At 44.6% G+C, this 20,177-nt stretch overlaps 1 protein-coding gene across 1 annotated transcript in view; it reads left to right on the forward strand.

The window, feature by feature from the left end:
* Positions 1-20,177, forward strand: part of LOC138261598 (regenerating islet-derived protein 4-like) — a 254,980-nt gene that overhangs the window by 47,421 nt on the left and 187,382 nt on the right. The window contains exon 4 of the mRNA XM_069210703.1: positions 18,105-18,242. Coding sequence (XP_069066804.1) covers positions 18,105-18,242 — 138 coding nt within the window. The remainder of the gene's footprint in view (positions 1-18,104; positions 18,243-20,177) is intronic.

Consider the following 20,177-nt stretch of genomic DNA (forward strand, 5'->3'; position numbering starts at 1 on the left):
GTGGGGAGCAGTTACTTGCCCTAACAAAGTAGCCGTGTCCCCTGCCATCCTGGTGCAGTGTCTATTGGGCAAGGACCTTGAAATGTCTTCCTGGGTGAGGTGGAGAGAAGGACTCATGCAGCAATGTTGGGTCTCCCTGAGTGGATTTGTGTCTCCACTAGAGCACAGAAGGTCTTAAGGGAAGGAAACTGGACTGTGGGTCCTGAAACAATTGACCCACTTCCTAGAAACAAGCAAAAAGGTAGGAAGCCTAGGAAGGCTTCTGCGAAGAGTCCTCGGAGCCAGAAGGAGCCCAAACTACAGGGGGAGGGCCTGGTCTCTGAAGAAGAGGTTACTGCCTTGAGAACTTGCTTGACTTGGCAGAACTTCAAGGAGCAGTTCGTCCCTCCAGAGAGGACTTGAACCAGGGACAGAAGATTGTCCCATTCTTGATGGCCTGAGACATCTAGGTGTCTGGCTGGCGGAAGAAGACGCCAGTGATACCCATAAGGTGTACTGGGAGGAGGGAGTCCTGTACAGTGAGGCAAGGGACTTCAAAACAGGGGCAATTAGGAGAGCGGTGGCCCCACAGCCGTACAGAGAATTCATACTCAACCTAGCTTATGACATCCCCTTGGGTGTGCATCTGGGACAGACTACAGCCAGGGACAGATTAGTCAACCATTTTGATGGGCCCCAGATGTCAGAAAGGATGATGGTGTTTTGTCTCTCCTGTGTGACATGCCGGGCCAGTGGCAAGGCAGGAAGCAAGCCAAATGCCCCCGATACCACTTCCAGTGGTGGGGGTCCCCTTTGAGAGTGTAGGGATTGACATTGTTGGTCCCTTAGACTCACCTACTACCTCAGGTATAGGTTTATATTAGTGGTTAGTGGACCATGCCACTAGATATCCACACCATACCCCTTGGGACAGCTACTGCTGCTGCACTGTCCAGAGCCCCGCTAAGTATTATTACTAGGTTGGGTGTCCCTAAGGAGGTAATTTCAGATAGAGGTACAAACATCATGTCTGTTTACCTCAAGGCAATGTGAAGCGAGTGTAGGGTGACTTACAAGTTCACCACACCATACTTTATACAAGGTGATGGCCTTGTTGAAAGTTTTAACATGACCATGGAAAGCATGATTATGAGTTTGCCTGAAAAACTCAGGAAGAGATAGGCTATTCTTCTCTCATGCCTGTTGTTTGTCTTCAAGGAGATTCCCTAGAAGGGAGTTGGTTCCAGCCCTTTTAAACTACTCTTTGGACACCCTGTCAGAGATCTTTTAAGTTTGGTGAGAGTAAGTTGGGAGATGCCTCTCAAAGAACCCATACAGAATGTCCTGTCTTATGTGCTAGGCCTTCACTCCAGAATGGCAGAGTACATGAAGAAGGAACGCAAAAACGTGGAGGCCATCCAGGAGCTTGAGAGGCATTGGTATGACCAAAAGACTTCCCTGGTAGGATACTGGGCAGGACAATTGGTTTGGGTGTCAGAGCCTGTAGCACCCGGAGCATTTCAAGATAAATAGACTGGGCCTTACAGTATCTAGGAAAAGAAGGGAGATGTCACATACTTGGTGGAGTTGGGTACCCCAGGAAATCCTCGTAGGGTGATATATGTGAACAGGCTCAAGTTGAATCATCACAGAGCAGATAGCAACATGATCATTGTGAGAGAGAGGAAGAGGAAAGTGAACCTCTCCCTGACGTCTACCAATGTCAAGGATAGCTCAGTGGAAGGATTTGTACTCCCTTCTACTTTCAGATCAGCAGCAGGTAGGCTGTCTTAACTTACATAAGCAGGTTGCTGGGCTATTTTCTTTGACCCCCCAAGTCTGACAACTTGGTGTATCCTTGATGTGGACACTGGTGGCAGTTTACCTGTCAAAAGCAGGATTTACAGTCTGTCAGACCAGGTCAAGACTAGCATAAAGCAGAAGTTACAAAGATGCTAGAGTTGGGGGTGATTGAGCCTTCTAATAGTCTATGGACCAGCACAGTGGTTCTGGTGCCCATAGCTAATCCAAAAGGAAAACCTGAGCTAAGGTTTTGTGTGTACTATAGAGGCCTGACCATAGTCACCAATACTGATGCTCACCCCATTTCAAGAGCTGATGAGCTCATAGAAAGGTTGAGGGCTGCTAAATATCTGAGTACCTTTGATCTGACATCAGGTTATTGGCAGATTGCCCTCACACCTGGTTCCAAGGAAGGGGTCTGCCTTTTCAATACCAGAAAACCACTCTCAGTTCAAGGTGATGCCCTTTGGGTTGAAAAATCCCCCTGCCACCTTCCAGAGGTTGGTTAACAGAGTTCCGTCAGGTCTGGAAAGTTTCCTTGCAGCATATCTTGATGATATTGTTATATTCAGTTCCACCTGGGTGGATCATGTGGTCCACCTCAAGGAAGTGCATCAAGCCCTTCAACAGGCAGCGCTGACTATCAAGGCAAGTACGTGCCAGATTGGGCAAGGGTCTGAGGTGTACCTGGGCCACCAAGTTGGTGGAGGCCATGTAGAACCTCTCTAGCCCAAGACCCAGAAAATTCCAGCCTGGGAAACTCAGAAAACACAGGCTCAGGTCAGACCCATTTTAGACCTGACAGGGTACTATAAGAGGTTTGTGAAGGGCTGTGGTACCATAGTGGCAACATTAACAGTTAACCTGCACAAAGCAGCTGAGAAAAGTCATCTGAACTGAATCCTGTCAAAAGGCCTTTAACACCTTTAAGGCAGCTTCGTGATCAACATCTGCCCTAAAAATACCTGACTTTTGTAAAGTGTTTGTTGTCCAAAATAATTCTTCAATACAAGGGAATGGGCAATTGTGTCACAACTGAATGACCAGGGTCATCATCAACCAGATGCCTTTATTAGTAGACAACTCCTCCCTATAGAGCAGTGTTGGCGTGCCATTAGAAGGGAATCCTTTGCTGTGGTTTGGTCCCTGAAGAAGCTAAGATCCTACATGTTTGGGGCTCGCTTCAAATTTCAAACTGACCACAGACTTTTCAACTGGCTTATACAGATGAAAGGAGAGAATCCCAAACTTTTGAGGTAGTCCATTTTCCTACCCTGTATGGACTTTATAGTAGAACACAGACCTGGGATTGACCATGCCAATGCAGATGGCCTATCCAGGTTTTCTATTTAGATGATGATAATCACTAAGATAAGAGTTAAGTTGCTCATCATCCAGGGGGGCGATGTAAGTAAAATGCCTCTTTTTGCATGTTCACCTTCACATTGTTGGACTGATGCTGATGGTTTTTCGGCTCTGTGAGTGCACTGAGGCCTGCTAACCAGACCTCAATGCCAGTGTTTTAACCCCATACAACTTGCATCTCAAATTGTATACACCTAATTGGCAAAACCTGACTTGCTTATAAGTCCTAAGTGCATGGTACCTAGTGTACCCAGGGCATGTAAGACCGAGTGTCCACTCAGGGCTGAAATACTGTTTGTGCCACCCTTCTTGTGACAATGTACAAAATGGCTCTCAGCCTGACATTTCAGAGTGGAAAGACAGTGCTTGCACTGGCAATTCTACTTTGCCATTTAAACCTATGGCGAAGCTACCATACTTCTTAGCATTTTCTACAAGTTCCCCCTAAGGAAGGTCTATCGAGTTCTGTGGCAGGGAGCAATATATTGCTAAGCAAGACATTTGTTTTGCAATATGTCTTAGCAGCAAGACCTTCAAATTTTTGTTTTGCTATGGGTAAAGTTTCTAGCCCCTCTGGCTAATATAGGGATACTGTGTGGCAGCCCCACGTGACTAACATTTGACTGGGACTACCAAAGTGGGTCATGTGAGGTATCAACTTAACCGTGGCATTAAATGTGACTGGATGTCCAGGTCAAAATAAATGTCCCTATTAATGGTGAATAGCTTTTAGAAAGTTGCCCTTCTGTGCTTTGCCTGTTCAGCAGCCTCACAAAGGTATACACACTCAGACAAGTTTCTGAGCACCTGGGGAGATGTGTGAATGACTCCTAGGCTCAGGAACAAAGGGCAGCGAGGTGTCACCTCCTCTGCCAGAATGGCCACTCGGGTTAGTCCAGAGGGGAGCTTCGAAGGGGAAGCCACTTTTGAAGGGCCACCTGGCCCAACAGGCCTGAGCAGGATGCCTTTTGTTCCTGCAGACAGTAGGAAGGCAGGGCCAGAGAGGGGAATTTCATCCCCAAACCGGTCTTACTGTGGGTTTGTTTCTCTCAGGTAGCCACACCTCTGGGGTTAGCTACCTTACTCCTCATGACCAAGGAAGGGTCATGCCATCTTGAAAAGGGTAAGAATGTGGCATTCTGGAATAGCCAGATGCCACACATCACAGGAATTGCATCACTGTTAGGAGGGGATCCAATTGGCTATTGGTTAGAGACTGTGTGGTCCCCTCAGGGCACTTTTCTGGGATAAATATGGCACCCCTGGCATGTTGACTGTAGGAAAGTACCATCTTGCCTGGCATGTTACCCCCATATTTCACTGTATATATGTTGTTTTAGTCTATGTGTCACTGGGACCCTGCCAGCCAGGGCCCCAGTGCTCATAAGTGTGCCCTGTATGTGTTCCCTGTGTGATGACTAACTGTCTCACTGAGGCTCTGCTAACCAGAACCTCAGTGGTTATGCTCTCTCTGCTTTCCAAATTGTCACTAGCAGGCTAGTGACCAATTTCACCAATTCACATTGGCATACTGGAACACCCTTATAATTCACTAGTATATGGTACTAAGGTACCCAGGGTATTGGGGTTCCAGGAGATCCCTATAGGCTGCAGCATTTATTTTGCCACCCATAAGGAGATCTGACAATTCTTACACAGGCCTGCCACTGCAGCCTGAGTGAAATAACGTCCACGTTATTTCACAGCCATTTACCACTGCACTTAAGTAACTTATAAGTCACCTATATGTCTAACCTTCACCTGGTGAAGGTTGGGTGCAAAGTTACTTAGTGTGTGGGCACCCTGGCACCAGCCAAGGTGCCCCCACATTGTTCAGGGCAAATTCCCCGGACTTTGTGAGTGCGGGGACACCATTTCACATGTGCACTATACATAGGTCACTACCTATGTATAGCGTCACAATGGTAACTCCGAACATGGCTATGTAACATGTCTAAGATCATGGAATTGTCACCCCAGTGCCATTCTGGCATTGGGGAGACAATTCCATGATCCCCCGGGTCTCTAGCACAGAACCCGGGTACTGCCAAACTGCCTTTTCCAGGGTCTCCACTGCAGCTGCTGCCAACCCCTCAGACAGGTTTCTGCCCTCCTGGGGTCCAGGCAGCCCTGGCCCAGGAAGGCAGAACAAAGGATTTCCTCTGAGAAAGGGTGTGACACCCTCTCCCTTTGGAAATAGGTATGATGGCTGGGGAGGAGTAGCCTCCCCCAGCCTCTGGAAATGCTTTGATGGGCACAGATGCTGCCCATCTCTGCATAAGCCAGTCTACACCGGTTTAGGTATCCCCCAGCCCTGCTCTGGCGCGAAACTGGCCAAAGGAAAAGGGAGTGACCACTCCCCTGACCTGCACCTCCCAGGGGAGGTGCCCAGAGCTCCTCCAGTGTGCCCCAGACCTCTGCCATCTTGGAAACAGAGGTGTTGCTGGCACACTGGACTGCTCTGAGTGGCCAGTGCCATCAGGTGATGTCAGAGACTCCTTCTGATAGGCTCTTACCTTTCTTACTAGCCTATCCTCCTTCCTAGGTAGCCAAACCTCCTTTTCTGGCTATTTAGGGTCTCTGCTTTGGGGAATTCTTCAGATACCGAATGCAAGAGCTCACCAGAGTTCCTCTGCATCTACCTATTCATCTTCTGCCAAAGGATCGACCGCTGACTGCTCAGGATGCCTGCAAAACCGCAACAAAGTAGCAAAGACGACTACTGCAACCTTGTATTGCTTCATCCTGCCGGCTTTCTCGCCTGTTTGCTGGTGGTGGATGCTCTGGGGGTAGCCTGCCTCCTTCTTGCACCAGGAGCTCTGAAGAAATCTCCTGTGGGTCGACGGAATCTTCCCCCGCAACCGCAGGCAACAAAAGACTGCATCACCAGTCCTCTGGGTCCCCTCTCAGCACGACGAGCGTGGTCCATGGAACTCAGAAACTCTGTCCAAGTGACTCCCACAGTCCAGTGACTCTTCAGTCCAAGTTTGGTGGAGGTAAGTCCTTGCCTCCCCACGCTAGACTGCATTGCTGGGTGCCGCGTGATTTGCAGCTGCTCCGGCTCCTGTGCACTCTTCGAGGATTTCCTTCGTGCACAGCCAAGCCTGGGTCCCAGACACTCTAACCTGCAGTGCACAACCTTCTGTCCTCCGGCGTTGTGGGACTCCCTTTTCTGACTTCGGGTGGACTCCGGTTCACTCCTCTTCCAATTGCCTGTTCTGGTACTTCTGCGGGTGCTGCCTGCTTCTGTGAAGGCTCTTTGACTTGCTGGGCGCCCCCTCTGTCTCCTCATCGAAGTGGCGACATCCTGGTCCCTCCTGGGCCACAGCAGCATCCAAAAACTTTAACCGCCACCCTTGCAGCTAGCAAGGCTTGTTTACGGTCTTTCTGCGTGGGAACACCTCTGCAAGCTTCTTCACGACATGTGACATCCATCCTCCAAAGGGGAAGTTCCTAGTCCTCTTTGTTCTTGCAAAACACCAACCTTCTTCCATCCAGTGGCAGCTTCCTTGCACCCTCAGCTTGCATTTCCTGGGCTCCTGCCCACTCTCGACACTGTTGTGACTCTTGGACTTGCTACCCTTGCCTTACAGGTACTCAGGTCTGGAAATCCACTGTTGTTGCATTGCTGGTGTTGGTTTTCCTTGCAGAATCCCCCTATCACAACTTCTGTGCTCCCTGGGGGTTGTAGGTGCACTTTACACCTACCTTACAGGTTCTTGGGGTGGGCTATTTTTCTAACCCTCCCTGTTTTCTTACAGTACCAGCGACCCTCTACAAGCTCACATAGGTTTGGGGTCCATTCGTGGTTCGCATTCCACTTTTGGAGTATATGGTTTGTGTTGCCCCTATACCTATGTGTTCCTATTGCAATCTATTGTAACTTTACACTGCTTGCATTACTTCCTTTCCCTATTACTGCATATTATTGGTATTGTGTACATATATCTTGTGTATATTTGGCATCCTCATACTGAGGATACTCACTGAGATACTTTTGGCATATTGTCATAAAAATAAAGTACCTTTATTTTTAGTATATCTGTGTATTGTGTTTTCTTATGATATTGTGCATTTGACACCAGTGGTATAGAAGGAGTTTTGCATGTCTCCTAGTTCAGCCTAAGCTGCTCTGCTATAGCTACCGTCTATCAGCCTAAGCTGCTAGAAACACCTCTTCTACACTAATAAGGGATAACTGGACCTGGTACAGAGTGTAAGTACCCCTTGGTACCCACTACAAGCCAGGCCAGCCTCCTACATTGGTTGTTCAGCGGTGGGATAAGTACTTGTAACTACTTACCACTTTGTCATATTGTACTTTTCATAAGAGAAAAATATACAAAACAAGTTCAGTGTATGTACACCTAACCAAAAAGTTTTGCTTTTCTTCTCTTACACTTTCTGCTAAGTGCTGAAAAGTACTCCTAAACTTTCTAAAAAGTTTCAAAAAGTTTGAAAAAGTTTTTTTCCTGTTCTTTGAAAAGTTCTGAAACTTTTTCTCTCTTCTCACTGACCCTAAACCTTCTTCTATCATGTCTGATGTAGGAACTTCTCTTAAAATGGTCAATACAACATATGACAATCTTAACTTTAAGAGCCTAAGGAGTCCCTGCATTGATAGACGTTTAGTGGTAGGAAAGAACCCTTCTAGAGAATTACTGTTTGACATGCTCATTGAGAATGATAAGGCCCAGGGTGGCCCTTCATCTGAGAAGTTGGTAGATAGCTCACAGGGGAGCCCCTTGGGGGAGGTGTACAGGGTTCTCTTCCTAATCTGCCCCTTAGCAGACCACATAGAAATGCTGGTAGTAATAGAAGCTCTCATCATAGTAGGGATGTTTTTGTTCCTGAAGGCCAGATTGTTAGAGTGCAAGCTGTTAGGGACAGGTCTCCCTCTGTTAATTCCAATATATCTTCTGTGTCCAAGCATTCCCAACCCACCCACCCTGAAGACAAAATGTTAGAAAGGGAACTCAACAAGTTGAGAGTGGAAGAGACCAGACTGAAGCTTAAACAGCAACAGCTGGCTCTATACAGGGAATCCCTAGACCTGGAGAAGGAGAGACAGAGGTTGGGGTTTGGACCCCATGGTGGCAGCAGCAGTATTCCTGATAACAATCCTGTTAGAGAGCATGATTCCAGGAATCTGCACAAGATAGTTCCCCCTTACAAGGAGGGGGATGACATTAACAAGTGATTTGCTGCACTTGAGAGGGCCTGTATGGTACAGGGGGTCCCTCAAAGGCAGTGGGCTGCTATCCTATGGCTATCTTTCAATGGAATGGGTAGGGATAGTCTCCTTACTGTCAATGAAAGATGGGATACTTTTTCCCTCCTTCTTATCCACAATAAGTTGTAGGGTACAATTAGCAACGATTTCCTCTAGCAGCTCTCCTCGGGATGTATGCTCAAAGTGGGCACCTAATGATTCTCTGGACCAAAATCATCATCAACATGGCACCCACTCCAGCATTGATGCAAGTTAAAATCACCCAAAATAATAACCCAATAGGGGGTATTCTGCCTTTCCTCACACATCTTTAAAAATGATTTTAAACATAGCAAATGATTAGTGGGTCAAACACTTGCAAAGGAGTTACAAAAATTCACAGTCGGTAGGTCAGACATATTTTTGAAAAACAATTGGACCACCAATAATTTACTGGAGCCTGTATCAAGCTTCTGAGGAATACATGGAATCTTGAGGGAAATTAGAGTGAGTAAACCCCTTTAGCCCTGTCTGACTCAGAGGGTAGAGCAGGATCACAATGAGGGGTATATCCGTTCATAAGGACTGTATTATCCATATCTCAAGTTTCTTATAGGCCTACTATATGCTGGTCTAATAATAAGTTGTACCACCTCTCATCATCTCTTTTACTACTTAATCCTGCAATGTTCCAGCTAAGCACATTCAAATTGGAATCTGGCTAAAGTGTCAGAATGGGGGGTCTCTCAAGCTCCTTATGATCCCTAATCTGTGGTGATAGAATAGCCTCAGAGTCCAGACAGCCATTAGCATCTAAGTGGCTCAGCAATTGAAATCTATTTGACACGTTAAGGAGGGGCACCCTGAATACTTGTTTCCTGAGGTAGTGGCCCTCTCAAAGGAAATCTAACCAGCACTGTATGACCAAAGCTCATAGGAGGATAGAAAAAAACAAGTGACAATGTTCTGATACCCGCAGGATGTACAGAAAGCCTCTTGTAGATCAGCCCCCCTGCTACGTCGAGAAAAACAAAATTGAGAACTATACAGTCCCCCTCTTCTGTTTTCCACTTGTATTATCCCAGCCCACCATTATAGCCATGCTAATATGTAAGGAAACTTGGGGCCCAATCCCCACCCCATCATTACAACAGAATTTAGTTTTGTGAATCAGCTCAGAGGTGGATTCTGATATCCCCTCTCTTAGAGGGGGAACACCCACCAGTACAGCTACCAGTGGTGTCGCTTCAGGGGGGAGTTGTAGTCTGAAGATGTTATCTACTGGCCCCTTCAACTCAGAAAGGGAAGATATTGCCGGTCTTTGCGGGTTCCTATTGGAAGAAGGAGAAGGAACCCTTGTAGGCAACATAACCTCATTGGGATTTCAGCAAGGAGAAGTTGATTCTCAGTTGACAAATTGTTCAAGTCAATAAGTGCTGTTTCAGTCTCCCCCAACTTCACTTTTAGCCCTTCCATTGTATTCTGTAAAAATGTTACCATCTTTTAATATAAAACACTAAAGATGGGCTCTACTACTGCTTGAATATGACTGCCAAGCTAAGTTACAATGGTAGAGTCAAGTACTTTCTCAATGGCGGTGGGAGCTCCCATCCCTGGTCGACTAATCAGCTCCTTGTTGGTTGCTGAAGCCGTTCCCCAGAGTTAGATTTGTCTTAAAAAGACCCTATTCTTCCTATTCTTCCTTTTTTTGGCAGGAGAATCCCTATCTGGGGATGGGGATACTTCTATAAAATTGATCTCCATTTGAATGGCTTTCTTCACTCAACCCACACAGACACTGATGCACCCACTCGCGGACCCACTCAGACCCTCACACACCCACACACAGACCCTCATGCATCCACTCAGAGTCCCATTCAGACCCTCACACATCCACTCACAAATCTACTCAGACCCTCAGGCACCCACTCACAGACCTACTCAGACACTGTCGCACTCACTCACAGATGCACTCAGATCCTCACACACACATTCACAGACCCACACAGACACTGACACATCCACTCACAGACCCACTCAAACATTGATGCACCCACTTACAGACCCATTCAGATCCTCACGCACGTACTCCCAAATCCACTCAGACCCTCATACACCCATTGACAGACCCACTGAGACAATGTCGCACACACACCCACTCACACACTGATGCTCCTACTCGAAGAGCAAGTGAGACACTGATACACACAGACCCACTGAGACCCTCACACATCCACTCACAAATCCACTCAGACTCTCATGCACCCAGTCACAGACCCACAAGGACACTGACACATCCACTCACAGACCCACTCAAACCCTCATGCACCCAATCACAGACCAATTCAAACCCTCACATGCCCACTCACAAATCCACTCAGACCCTCATGCACCCACCTACAGACCCATTCAGACCCTCATGCACCCACTCACAGACCCCCTGAAACACTGATGCACCTACACATAGACCTACTGAGACACTCATACACCCACTCACAGATAACTCATAGCATCATGCACCCACTCACAGACCCACTCAAACATTGACACACCCACTAAGACACTGATGTATGCTCTCGCACACCCAGACAGAGAGTCTCACAGCCACTCCGACCCCAGATACACCCTCTTACACCTATTCCCACACCCAGAGAGACTGACTGTGGCCAACTCCCTTTAGCCATGCGCAGCGGTGGTTGGATTATTGTATAGTAATTAAATTATTATACGTTAAAAAAATATAGAAATTCACTGAAAAAAACAAAGGTTACAGGTACATTATAATTAGGAAATAGAAGTATGAAAAACCTTAGAAGTTCACTGAAAAAAACAAAGGTTACAGGGACATTATAGTTGGTTCTGAATTTACTCACAAAAAAACATAGAAATTCAGCGGTTATAGTTACCTGAGCTAACTATAACTTGCGTCCCCGTAATGCACTACTTATGACCTCACATATTACATCACTCATGACATTTCAGTGGCATCACTCATGATATCACTGATGACATCTCAAATGACATCACTGAAGACATCATCCAGTCAGTGCAACTGGTTGTATTGATGTGTGAGTGTGTCTTTGGGTGAAAAGCTTATAAAGTCAGTCACTGTATGGGAGAGTGAGCGGATGTGTAAGTATCTTTATGGGTGAATGAGTATGTTTCTGAGTAGATGCACTGGTTCAGTGGTTGGGCGTGTGAGTGGATTTACATGTGAGTGCGTGTGTGACTACTTGTATGGCTCAGTTACGGAGTGTTTTTGTAACTGTATCAGTGAGTTAGTGGGTGTGTCAGAGCCTCAATGAATAAGTATGTGTACGTTTCAGTGACTTTATGGGAAAGTGAGTGAATGTGAAAGTAGCTATATAGCTGGCAAAGTGGCTGTGTGAATTGCTTGATTGATTGACTTAGTTGATGTGTGAGTAATTGTACGGGTAAAGTGTGGGTGTGTGATTGCTTGTATGGGTGAGTAATTGAGTGTGTTAGTGACAGTGTCGTTGACTGAGTGGCTGACTTAATGACTATGGGTGAGTGAGTTATTGTATGAGCAACAGTATCCATAAATAAGTGGCTTTGTCAGTAAATGTATCGGAGAGTGAGTCAATGTTTGAATAACTGTATGGGTGAGTGACTGGGTGTGTTAGTGTCTGTATAGGTGAGTGTGTTGGTAGCTGGATATGTGAGTTAGTATCCATCTCAATGACTGTATGAGTGAGAGATTGGCTGTACATGAGGTTTATGACTGTGTCAGTGGGTGAAATAGAAGACAGGTGAGTGACTGTGCAGTGTGTTAGTAAGCAAATGGTGTGTCTGGTTGTGCGAAGGGTTGTATAGGTGAGTGATGGGTGTGTCAGTAGCTGTGTGAGTGTGTAAGTGAGTATGTGAGTGGTTGTATAGGTGTAGAAGTGGCTGGGTAATTGACTGAAATGGTCTTTGACTTGTGTGAGTAACTATGTGTCTATGTGAATTAGTTAGTACTGTGTAGGTGAGAGAATGGTTGTGTCAGTAGATGTGTAAGTGTGTGCAGGCGTGTGTGTCTGTTGTTTACTGGGTTTGTAAATGAGTATGTGAGTAGTTGTATGTCTGTGGTTCTATGACAGTTTCTATGATCGATAGATTGGGTGTGTGAGTGGTTCAGTTGATGTCATCTGTGATATCATCAGTGATGTCATTTGAGATGTCATCAGTGATGTCACTGACTACGTCATGTGTAATGTATTATGTCAGGTCATAAGCAATGCATTACGGAGGCGCAAGTTATAGTTAGCTCAGGTAACTATAACTGCTGAATTTGTATGGTATTATGAGAGTAAATTCAAAGCCTAACTATAGTGTCCCTGGAACCTTTGTTTTTTTTCAGTGAATGTCTACATGTTTATAAATTCTATTTCCTAACTATAATGTCCCTGTAACCTTGTTTTTTTCAGTGAATTTCTATGATTTTTCAAATGTATTTCCTATCTATACATATATATCTATACATATATCTATATCTATATATAAATATATCTATTTATATATATCATTATCCATCTCTCTCTCTCTCTCTCTCTCTCTCTATATATATATATATATATATATATATATATATAGTTGCACAAACTGGAGTGGGAATAGTACATTTTACCCCTTCTGAGTCCAAAGCTTTCCCTACTGATGCACAGACTGGAGTTGGAATGTTAAATTTTACTCTCTTGAGTCTAACACTTTTCCTACTGTTGCACTGACTGGAGTGGGAATAGTACAATTACCCCTCCTGAGTCCAATGCATTTCCTACTGTTGCATAGACTGGCGTGGGAATAGTAAATTCTACCCGTCATGAGTCCAACACTTTCTCTACTGTTGCACTGACTGGAGTGGAAATAGTGAATTTGACCCCTCCTGAGTCCAACGCTTTCCCTACTGTACTTTCAAAATTAAGCTTAGGATAACGATACTTTTGTGCTCGATATTTTTGTCACAATAATTTTGTATCACAATATTTAGGATTTTCATATCTTGTCAGTGAGCCATCACAATCACACGCTGCAATTTCTGTGTAGCAACCGAGCCATCATTTTATGCTGAAATCATGATTTTTTGCTAAATATAAAAAAGGGAAAATATTAAAACATAATGATTCCATTTAAAAAAGGGGTGGGTCCCTGTTGTTCACTATGTGCATGGAGCTGTTGGAGTGCTAGGTGACGCTCAGGTCTGATTCAGTGGATTTCCCTACAGTGACCCACTAACCAGAAAAGATATTGTTTTATGTAGATGATACCTTGATTTATCTCACCAATCCAGAGATGTAGAACCCGACTATTCTGTCGATTTTTTTGTAGCTTCGAAACAGACCTGGGCTACTGCATCAACTGGGAGAATTCTGTACTTTGGCAGATTGGGGACTGCAGGAATCATGTTGGGCTGAGTGGGGTCTTCCGAGTATCAAGAACAGGCTTTAAGTATCTGGGAATTTTTTTAGATAACAATGAAGACAGGCCAATTCCTGAAACTAAACCTAGACTGAGTTCTGGGGGAATTTCTGAAAAGGAAGAACTTCTGTTTTTTAAAATGATCACACTAGCAAAACTGTTATATGTGCCACTAAACACCCCCTTCATGATCCATGATACTTACTTTGACCACAACGACAAAATGTTACGCATTTTGCTTTGGGATGTGGGCACCCCCAAGATAGCTTTGTGCAGTATATAATGGGGAGCTGGCTCTTCTAGATATCCAGGCATACTGTAGGGCCACACAACTCCAAGTCATTTATGAATGGGGATTCGCTCTGCACATTGAGCCAGCAATCAAATTAGAGAAAGCTGAGATGAGGAAGGCCACAGATATACATTACGTGTATGGGAGAAAAGACAGAAGATACCTGCCCACGCTGACCTGGGTGACACTGAAAGCATGGAACGACACAACCAGAGTCTTCAGGCAGGCCAGGAAAATCATATCAGTCACATCATTATGGATGGGGACATTATTAAAAGAAGTTAAAAAACTCCCAGGATTTCAACACTGGGACCAGATAGGGATAGAAATGCAGGGAGAGTTAGTAAGGTTGGGGGAGATGATTTGTCACACTTCAATGAGAATACCAGTTGGTGCCTGCCAGAGATGAATGAAAACAGCATTAGGGTCGGATGGAGCTCCCAGCCAGGGCGCTCCGTGGTAGAGTGGAAGTCTCTGCCTACTGTCTCCAACCCAATAACGCAGCACCTGCATTGCTGGATTGGAGAGAGCCCAGTGTACATGTGTGTTTGGCTGGCCCTAGACAGCTGGCCAAACATACATGCACACTGAGGGGGAGTGCTGTGCACTCCCCTCGTCCCTGTCACAGCACCATGGTTCCACCCCTTTCACTGTAAAATGATAATAAACGGTTTTTATTAACATTTTATAGTGAAAGGTTTCCAGCTGCTGCTGCTGGCGGGGGGTGACGCTCCTCTGCCATAGCGGTGGAGCCGCCCCTGGTTGGAAGTCTTAAAGGACATTGATTCGGAAGTGACTCTTATGCACCCCAGAAAGGTAGCAATCAAACCAAGATTGAGATTAACACAGTTTAATATTTTCCATTAAATATACTACAACAGGGCAAACTGCTTAACTAGGGAACCATGCCAGATCTGCACTTGCTTAGATGAATCAGAGATGATGATACCTGAATACATACACTCTGGAATTGCCCTAGGGTGAATGTTTACTGGGAAGAAGAAGTCTTACAGGAATTTGGAGCTATAGTGGAGATAAACATTCCCAAAACACCCCAAGTTGTTATGCTGGGCATCTCCAGTGAAATAGACATTCTGAGACTGCAACTACTGTTTTGCATGCTGGAATTTATCATTGCAAACAGGTACTTGGCCAAGTTTTGGGCATAGACCCAAATTCTAATGAAGGCTATGTGGTAGGAGGGTATGTATGAACAGATGCATGGAAGCAGAAAATGTGGGATGTGAGAGCATAGCATGTGAAAGGAAATTCAGCAAGATTTGGGGGAAATGGCAAATAAACAATTAACTTAATGAAAATCATGTGGCCAATGGGAATGGCGGCCCCACCTAGAATTCACCCTCCAAGAAGTATAACTCAGAGAGGGTCTATCTAATGGTCGGGACAGTTGAGAAAAAGGTGGGTGTAGAGGGGGTAACTTGTCAATGACCACATAGTATCCTTATGAGCCTATCATGTGTGGATTGTTATGTGCTGGAAAAACAATAAAACAGTTAAAAAGGGTGGATCTGCAGCGCAAAGCCAAAGGTTGTGAACAGCAGGGATGACTCCCCACATTGCCACTCAGCTGATGTTGGCTGCTTGCTAGGGGTTAGGCGTAGAGCCTGATCAAAGTCCAGAACCTTCGTCCAATTCCTGCTGTACACATCCATGAAATTCACTGAAAACAACACAGTTAAAAACTGAGTTATGATTCTGGTTCAAACATGCAAAACTACTGCAATTCACAAGTTATGTTGAGTAAAGCACATGAAACACCACATAACACACTGTCTGCCACGCTCACAGCAATTTGTCTACTGTGAATTTAACATAACATATATATTATATGATGAGTTCTTATATTGTCCAATTTTCATTTATGGTATCATTGAATGTCTAATAATAATTCACAAAATTAATACCTCACTAGGGATATTATTGAACTGCAATCTATGCACTCTATCCACACACTGATGTAATGAGCTTTTCTGTCAGGGATTTTGAAAAAAAGACTATGGGCCTGAAAACGATTTTGTCATAGGGGTAGCTCTGTCACAACAGTGACGGATATCCCATCTGCCAACATTTAAATCCATTGTTTCCTGTGGGATTCAGATTTTGGTGGATGGGATATCTGTCACTGTTGTGATGGAGTTTCCTCTCCGCAGAAATTTAAATCAGGCCTTAAGTTACCACTGCAATGCAAATGTTTTTCTGTTTCAGTTTTTTCGCTTGCACTTTAAACGTGAGACTGAAAATGAAATGGCAGATACTGTGAACAAGGCTACAATTGGAAGCTGAAATGTGTTGGTCCTGCTATGAAACCTGATACTTTCTAAGTTAAGAAAAAACAAGAAGGTCACTCATTTATTACAGTTGAGTGTGAGTACTGAGTCCCTAACCCGACATCACCTCCCAGAGTAAAATTCAGACTGCTCTACCCGGTTATCCTCAGGGTCCAGTACTAAAATAATGCACTTAGTGCTCACTTACTGGACTTCATAATAGTATGGCCCCAGACTACCAGAGACAAAGACACCCCGTTGATACATTCAGGGCCATCAATCCCTAATTTCTCTCTTTGACCACCAAACAGGTTCCAACAGCCAGACACTTCTCCAGTGCATGTGTAACAGAAAATCAAATGGTATAACCATATCAGACCTGCCAACTCACATGGTGCCACCGTGTGAAACACGATATTGGCTCCCTTCACATGGTCTCTCTGTGAGAAGCCAATATCACACGGTGGCAGGGAAAACAAGCCCTTCAGCTGGTTTTCAGCTTGGTTTCAGAGACTTTTACCTCGGGACATCCTCAGAACATCGGCAGTAGCCTCAGCAAGCGTTCTTTTTGTTTTGGTGGACGGGGTTTGGGGCCGGGTGAGACAAAAGTGCCTCTTAGGTGCTTCTTCGCAAGAGACCCCACCCCCTCCAAGGCCCCACCCCCCCCCCCCCACACTGTAATGTTTTTGGTGAAGTTGGCAGGTCTGCCACATCAATACTATAAACATCACAAGAGAACTTACTGAATCAATTCTCCTTTCGGCTCTGTTCTACGGTAGAATGTTAGAATTATGCTGTAATCCCAAAGTTATCAAATAACCTCACTGCTCCTAATCAGTTATAAAATGTTCTCAGTACATTAGTACAGTGTATATCGGGACAGTTTAATTTTGACATATCCAATGTTGGTCCATAAGAGCTAAAGCCATGTCAGATATCATAATGTAAATGATTTTCCGTGTAGATTGATTGTATGCTGGTTTATTTCGGGCAGATGTACGTCTCTGGATCACATGGACTACTGTGGTTTAATTAATTAAACATGCTGTACAATCACACTCACTCAGGCACCTAGTCAGTCATTGGTGTGTATGCTAATGGTTGCTTGTGAAGGGAAGGTGGATGTGTACTACTTGTGTTGGTAGTTTACTCAAGTTGGGAATGGATGTGTTAAAGCTAATTGAGCTTTCCTGAAATTTGCAACACATGTGTTACTCTCATGATGGTGTAGGTTTGTAGAGAGTGACACTAGCTGTGTTCATGGTAGTGAAGCTATGAAGGTGGTGGAAATACGTGATTTCTCTTTGTGGTGGTAGGAATAAGTATGTTGATGGGGGGAAAATGTTCTGCTTTTGGACATGAATGGGGATGACTAGTTAATGATAATAGAAGTTTCTGGCAAGGGTTATGAAAGTGCAGATGGTTGATTGCTGATAATAAATGTCTAATACTGTGGGGTAAAAGCTGCCTCGCTCATAACAAAGGGCATCTCCTAATGGTAGGGTTGAAGTTGATGGCTGTTGCTAGTGGGTCAGATTGTCTCTGGTTGTTGTAAAAATGATTGGGTGATGGTGGATTCAGTCTGCTCATGGTGGGACTAGGAGTGACTGGTTAACACCTGGTATTGTTAGGGATGAAAGTCAACAGCTAATAAAAATAAAATCTGCTTGTTATGAGAATTTTTCTAATGTGAATCAAAACTGAGTGCTTTACATACATGTGTCCAATGCATGTGTTTCTGTCCATACAGTTTGAGTGCCAAGACTATGGACATGGGGCACACTTGGCTTCCATCATGGATGATTCTGAAGCAAGCATCATTGCCTCGCATATTGCAGCCTATCAGAAGTCCCATCCTGTTTGGATTGGACTCCATGACCCAGAAAAGGTGAGGAACCACAATATGCATGGTTACAGAAGAGTAAAGGGGGCCTACATATATGTGTTCCACTATGTATACTTTAGCTGACACTGTGAGCAGAATAACAAAGAAACAGTAGCAGTGTTAAGTCCTTCTTTCACCCTTGTTGAGAAAGTGACTGGCCAGGGAGGAGTTGTAGCGAAGATGGGAGTTTAACATGTACTCACATCTCCTTCACTCAGTAGTTACAATGATTTGTTCAAAGAATCTCTAAAGAGTATTATTTTGCCTTTGGGTAATAAGATAAGAAATGTATGCAAGGTACTTTGGGGTAAGAGAATTACCAAGTATATAGAAATTATACATATATGAAATCTTCCAAACAAAGTGTTCTGTTTAGCCTAGTTTGTGCATAGAAAGTTTTAGGATGATCCGTCAAGTGGGGGCTGAGAAAAAAGGGAAGTCCCAAAACACAAAATCCCAATGTGTTAGACCTGACAGCCTTAAGGTGGACATCCCCCAACTTTCTGCCTGCCTCTCTCCACTTTTCTGACACTGTTTTTGCTGGTTTTAGGACTCTATACACTTTACCACTTCTAACCAGTGCTAAAGTGCATATGCTCTCTACTTTAAACATGGTGACATTGGTTCATCCCCAATTGGCATATTTGATTTACTGATGAGTCTCTAGTGAAGTGCACTACATGTGCCCAGGGCCTGTAAATTAAATGTTACTAGTGGGCCTGTAGCACTGATTGTGCACCCACCTAAGAAGCCCCTTAACCATACCTCAGGCCTGCCATTGCAAGGCCTGTGTGTGCAGTTTCACTGCCACTTCAACTTGGCATTTAAAAGTACTTGCCAAACCTTAAACACCCCTTTTCCTACATATAAGTCACCCCTAAGGTAGGCTCTGGTAAACCCATAGGGCAGGGTGCTATGTAGGTAAAAGGCAGGGTATGTGCATATGTGTTTTACATGTCCTGGTAGTGGAAGACTCCTAACTGTGTTTACCACTACTGTGAGGCCTGCTCCTTTCACAGACTAACATTAGATCTACCCTCATATACCTTTTGAGTGGTAGATTCTGATCTGAAAGGAGTAACCAGGTCATACTTAGTATGGCCAGAATGGTAATGGAAAATCCTGCTGATTGGTGAGGTTTGCTTTAAAATAACTATTTTATAAATGCAATTTTTAGAAAGTGAGCATTTCTCTCCACTTAAAACCCTCTGTGCCTTACAGCCTGTCTCCAATCAACGTCTGGTCTGTGGTGGTTGACAGCTCCCTTGTGCATTTCACCCAGACAACCACAAACACAGGACACTCATTCACACCTGCATTCATCTGCATATTGAGGGGGTCTTCCTGGGCTGAAGGGTGGAGGGCCTGACAATTTTCAAAAGCCAGCGGCCTGCCCTCACACAATGGACTGCTAAACCCCCTACTGGGACCCTGTCAGACAGAACTGAACTGAAAGGGGAAATTGTGCACTTCAAAACCACTCTTTAAGTCTCCCCCACTTCAAAGGCATTTTTGGGTACCATTAGGTCTACCCTCATATACTTTTTGAGTGTCAGATTTTGAACTGAAAGGGGTAACCAGGTGTAAGAGGCTGGCCTGGTTTGTAGTGGGTACCTTGGGTACTTACACCTTATACTAGGTCCAGTTATCCCTTATTAGTGAAGTAGTAGTGTTCTAGCAGCTTAGGCTGATAGAGGTAGCTTAGGCTGAACTAGGAGACATGCAAAGCTTATAGTTACACAGTACTTATACACAAGTAAAGTGTTACCAAAAATAAAGGTAGTTTATCTTGGTGACACAGTACCAACAATATCTTAGAGGCAATACTCCTTCTGGAGGTAAGTATTATACACAATATATACACTAGACACCAAAATATGGTAAGTAATTAAACATAGGATAGTGCAAACTATAGGAAATGCTATAAAATGCAATGGG

This window comes from Pleurodeles waltl, chromosome 10, assembly GCF_031143425.1.
Source record: "Pleurodeles waltl isolate 20211129_DDA chromosome 10, aPleWal1.hap1.20221129, whole genome shotgun sequence".
Lineage (NCBI taxonomy): Eukaryota > Metazoa > Chordata > Amphibia > Caudata > Salamandridae > Pleurodeles > Pleurodeles waltl.